Below are 5,719 nucleotides of genomic sequence, written 5' to 3' on the forward strand. Positions count from 1 at the left end.
TTTGTTCTTTCTGTTTCGGTTATTTTACGCCTCATCAGTTAATCGCGTCGACGAGACAAACGAAATTATACTTCCCTGCCTTGACCGGGGTTCGAAACTGGGTCCCCTGGCTTCGCCGACCACGGAGGCCAGCGAATGCTCCTTCGTGTCTTTCCGTCAGTTTCTTTTTGGCAGAAAAGTGACGCAAAATAATAAAATAAATAGTGCAGTTACGGCTGATCAAATTCAGGACCCAACTGCTTTTCATACCCCCTGTACTTTCGTTTGCACATAATTACGACATATGTAAACATGTTTAAGTGGTTGATAAAGACTCGCAGTATCAACTTTGCATAACAAAATTTAAAAAAAATATATAAGCGTTAAAAGTTGCGCGGTCACTATTTTCAGTGCGAAACGAAAACAGTGTGCAACACTGCAAGCGCCGTTTCGGCACGACTTTTCCTCCGGTTCCTGCTATGTGACGTGTCAAGTAGCATCCAATCAGCGTTTGCCCTGTAAGTTCCAACGTGTATACAGACTTCTCTCCCTCTCTCTCGCTGTATCTTCCCCTCCCCCCGCCTGCCCCCCGCCAGCCTTCCTGTATCAAGGGTTAACACTTATTCTCTGCGTGGCTGCTGTTCTGCTTGCGTGTGTTGGTTCTGTCTCCACATAGCGTAGTTTCCCCTCTGTGAACGAGTCACATGTGTTGATAGTGTGCGAGTGAGTGAAGTTCTACGCGATAAAGTGTATTGGGTTCCCTCGTTCCTGACAAACGCATCGGCAGCCGATATAGCTGCAAGACTTCATAACAAACTTCCAAGACGTATTCGTGCTAACAAACGAACATGCTTCGACACAGCATAACCTTACTATCACTGTTCACGCTCTTCTTGAGTGTCAGAACGAGCAGTAATGAACTCAAGGTGGACGTTCCTTACAAACCGGAAGGGTGCGACGAAAAGTCCAAGAACGGAGATATGCTAACCATGCACTACACGGGCACTTTGCAAGACGGTACCAAATTCGACTCCAGGTTAGTGCACTTTTCCTTCACTTCTGGTTTTAACTTTGTTTGTTTTCTGCGCTTTTCCTACATTGTAAACGTATACAACACGCATTAAGCTGGATCACCGTGTCAAATGTAATCCACAAATTTGGTGACAAACATTAAAGGAAAGTGTAAACATACGTAAGTACAGTGGGATCCATGAGTATTACCGTGCAAATTGTCCATGACTATTTTCATTAATTTTTCTCTTACATCCTGTGTGTTTTTAAGCGATGGATGTTTATGTGTGCTGGTGCAGAAGTTGTCAATAGCTTGTTCTGAGTTTTCTTTGAATTATTGAAGCTCTCATTGGATAAAATAAAGTGCACGAACATGCTGATGAACAATTTACACGGTAATACTCATGGATCGCACTGTACACGATTCGAACCCGGGATCTGATTTCAAGGCACACTCTACTAACCTCCGTTTCATAAAAAAAAATAACATTCTCAGTGGAACATTCGAATTTATACAATTTCCTTTTACTAAAATATTTACACTCCCGATTATTGGATGGCAAATTCTTACTTCGATTACGCAATGAGAATATGAATATCAAGTGTGGTTCAACCGCTAGCCATGCCCGCTCCTTCGTATCAACTGTGACTACCTAAGGAACTGCTGAAGCTAGAAAGTGCACCATCTCGACTGGTCTTCTGAACTAAGAAAAAAATCTTAGAACTCTACATTAAAAATTCCCCTCTATATCTATCATCTCTCTCACCCACTCCTTATTCCTGGTTGTTTCTATCTTTTCCTCTCTCCTTTTCTCTGTTTTTGATTGATTGATTTGTTGTTTTAAGTCCACTTTATGCACAGTAAGGCTAATCGGGACTGGACCTACAGTTTAAAGTGGAATCCGAACCACTTGTGCCTCCACCGGGTATCGAACCCGGGACCCCTTGATTACAAAGAGAAGACGCTACCACTGCGCCATCGAGGAGGCCCTCCTTTTCTCTGTATAGCAGTGACTACTATTAGGGGGCTGTTGCCTCTCCACTTTTTGCCAGGTTATTTTACCTGCACTATAGCATCTGAATGCTAATCCTTGTCTATGAAGAGAAAGTAAACTGTCCTTGCGCCCCCCCCCCCATGAAAATCGTTTTGGAGGCGTAGGAGAGATTGGAGTGTTTGAAATTATCTGCAGCAGCATCAGACATAAACAATTAAACAAAAAATCAGTTGATTTATGAATAATACATCTATCTTGTCGTACTTTTAGAGGAAAAGGTCTAAATATGCCCCCCTTTTTATTTTGTTATTTTCGGAGGAAAAAAATTATTATATAAGCACCTGCCTTTAAAATGCATATCTATGAAATATGTACTTAAATGTAATAGCATGCTAAAGTATAGGTCTCCATTTTTTCTAAAAGAAAAAAAGCAATTTCCAAAAAATGGTAAAATGATGTATTTCGAAATTGTGGTCTAAATATGGGCTACTAGTGGCAATATCACAAAAACAATTAAAATTAAAAAAAAAACAGTCATTTAACGCTAAAACATTATAAAATTTATATTTATGAATAATCTGTTGTTTTGAAAATCACGCGGAATGGGAAAAATCGAAATTAAGAAAAACATTTAAATATTTGTTGAAAATGTGATCTCAGCATTAGACCTCATGTCATAGCTAGTGTTGCCCACGGGACGAGACGGGACAGGCTTTTAAAAATTCGAGACGAGACAGGCCAAAGTCTCGTCTCGTGGGCAACACTAGTCATAGCCCATATTTAGACCATCACGCTATTTTTCTTCATCAATTCATTTTCGCTCTCTGTGGTACATACTAGGGATGGCCAAACGGATCCGGATCCGAAAAATCCGGATCCATTCGGATCCGGATCCGGATCCAAAAGTTACGGATCTGGATCCGGATCCGAAAATTCCGGATCCGGATCTGAAAGTTTCGGATCTGGATCCGGATCCGAGAGTTCCGGATCCGGATCCGAAAGTTCCGGATCTGGATCCGGATCCGAGAGTTCCGGATCAGCGGATCCGGATCCGGGTCTGAAAGTTTCGGATCCGGATCCAAAAATTTCGGATCCGGGTCCGAAAGTTTCGGATCTGGATCCGGATCCGAAAATCCGGATCCGGATCCGAGAGTTTCGTATCTCAATCCCATTATAATATTACCACACCTAGTCCTACAAGAATTTTTTTCAAGTGTTGTTCCTAAAATACTTTGCTACGCATCGGCTAACACACTCGTGCACAAATGTCCGAAGTGATTTTGTAAATGCCATTGAAACGAATATGTATTCATTCGAATGTATTGGAAATGAAAACACACATAAATGTGAGACATTCCATTCCAGGATGAAACCTTTAACACATATAACAAGATAGAAATGTTATACAAAAATTATACAATTGTTCTACAGTTACAGTTTTACAAATTAAAATAAAACATTATAATATATGCAGTGTTAAATAATTACAAAGTGTAAGACTAACAAGGGAGGTTATCTAAAGGTCCCCCTCCGATTTCCATGAAACTTGGCAGTATAGTGGGGCCCAATGGAAGAAATACGTGTTTTTTTGTTTCAGATAAAAAACGGTTTTAGGGGGCAAAACCCCCTCAAATGTCAAGATGAGGACAAATTGAAGTGGGGATCTGACCCTGTGTCCCCCTCCGATTTCCATGATACTTGGCAGGTGTGTGTACAAACGGGCCCAAATGAAGAAATACGTGTTTTTTTTTTGTTTCAGCTAAAAAACGGTTTTAGGGGGCAAAACCCCCTCAAATGTCAAGATGAGGACAAATTGAAGTGAGGATCTGACCCCTGTGTCTTTCCGATTTCCATGAAACTTGGCAGGTGTATAGTGGGGCCCAATGGAAGAAATACGTGTTTTTTTTGTTTCGGCTAAAAAACGATTTTAGGGGGCAACCCCCACTCAAATGTCTATATGAGGACAAATTTAAGTGGGCATTTGATTTGTGTGTCCCCCTCCGATTTCCATGAAACTTGGCAGGTGTATAGTGGGGCCCAAAGGAAGAAATACATGTTTTTTTTTTTTTTTGTTTCAGCTAAAAAACGGTTTTACAGGGCGAAACCCACTGAATTGTCAAGATGAGGACAAATTGAAGTGGGGATCTGACCCCTGTGTCCCCCTCAGATTTCCATGAAACTTGGCAAGTGTGTGTATAAACGGGCCCAAATGAAGAAATATGTGTTTTTTTGTTTCGGAAAAAAAATTGTTCTAAGGGGCAACCTCCTCTCAAATGTCAAGATGACGACAAATTGAAGTGGGGATCTGACCCCTGAGTTCCCCTCCGATTTCCACGAAACGTGGCAGGTGTATAGAGGGGCCCGAAGGAAGAATTACGTGTTTTTTTGTTTGAGCTAAAAACTGTTTCAGGGGGCAAAATCCCCTCAAATGTCAAGATGAGGACAAATTGAAGTAAGGATCTGACCCCTGTGTTCCCCTCCGATTTTCATGAAACTTCGCAGGTGTATAGAGGGGCCCAAAGGAAGAAATACGTGTTTTTTTGTTTCGGCTAAAATACTGTTTTAGGGGGCAAAACCCGCCTCAAATGTCAAGATTAGGACAAATTGCCGTGAGAATCATCTGACCCCTGTGTCCCCCTCCGATTCCCATGAAATTTGACAGGTGTATAGAGAGGCCGTATGCCCCCTGTTTCTTCCTATGCCATATTTACGTGGTTTCGGGGACAGATCCCCACTTCAATTTCTCCTCATCTTGACATTTGAGGGGGGGCGGGGCTCTATACACCTGCCAAGTTTCATGGAAATCGGAGGGTGAGACTTAGACCCTCCCTAGTAAGTAAGTGTATTAATTAATTACAAATCGCGCACGCGAGCACACACACTATATATATATATATATATATATATATATATATATATATATATATATATATATGTGTGTGTGTGTGTGTGTGTATGTATATTATATATATATATGTATATTAGCAGGTAACAATATTTTATAAGCACATTCTTACTTTCCAAAGAAGCGCATGTGGGATGGCAAAACGGATCCGGATCCGAAAATTCCGGATCCGGATCCAAAAGTACCGGATCCGGATCCGAAAGTACCTGATCCGGATCTGAAAGTACCGGATCCGAAAGTTTTGGATCCGGATCCGAAAATTCTGGATCCGGATCCGAAAGTTCTGAATCCGGATCCGAAAGTTCTGGATCCGGATCTGAAAATTCCGGATCCGCAGATCCGGATTCGAAAAATTTTAGGATCCGGATCCTAAGGATCCGGAACCAACCGGATCCGGATTTCGGATCCGCCAGGATCCGGATCTGGCCACCCCTACTACATACTTCACAAACAAATCATGGCATTATAAAAGCCCACATTTGTTTTATGTACCGCTAATATCATAACCTATACAAGGCAGATGAGAATTCAGAAAACGCTGAGTTAAAACATACCTGCAATAAGTTTTCGGAGGTCGCAATTCTATAACAGCGTCCAAGGTCGAAACTAACCACAACTTTCTCCTGCGAATTGGCACATATATTTCAGACCTTTGTCCTTGACAGATAACCAGTTCCAATAGCCTCTGCCAGGCTGCAGCACCCGAGAGCGCTGATAACTCCAAAACCCATATTTAGACCTTCGCCCATATTTAGACCTCCTCCACTATTAAACAATCAAAATATACCCCACTCTTGGCACTCACTGCTGTCTACTATTTTATCAACCT

At 41.7% G+C, this 5,719-nt stretch overlaps 1 protein-coding gene across 2 annotated transcripts in view; it reads left to right on the top strand.

Annotated features, from left to right (window-relative positions):
- Positions 1-571: 571 nt before the first annotated feature.
- Fkbp14 (peptidyl-prolyl cis-trans isomerase Fkb14) overlaps positions 572-5,719 on the top strand; it is a 58,790-nt gene continuing 53,642 nt past the window's right edge. Inside the window, exon 1 of one of the 2 annotated variants that reach the window (XM_083121978.1) lies at positions 572-1,015. In XM_083121978.1, coding sequence (XP_082978104.1) covers positions 828-1,015 — 188 coding nt within the window. In that variant the 5' untranslated portion in view covers positions 572-827. The remainder of the gene's footprint in view (positions 1,016-5,719) is intronic. The other variant, XM_083121979.1, reaches the window with a different exon arrangement.

Source organism: Lepisma saccharinum, chromosome 5, assembly GCF_977018435.1.
Source record: "Lepisma saccharinum chromosome 5, izLepSacc3.1, whole genome shotgun sequence".
Lineage (NCBI taxonomy): Eukaryota > Metazoa > Arthropoda > Insecta > Zygentoma > Lepismatidae > Lepisma > Lepisma saccharinum.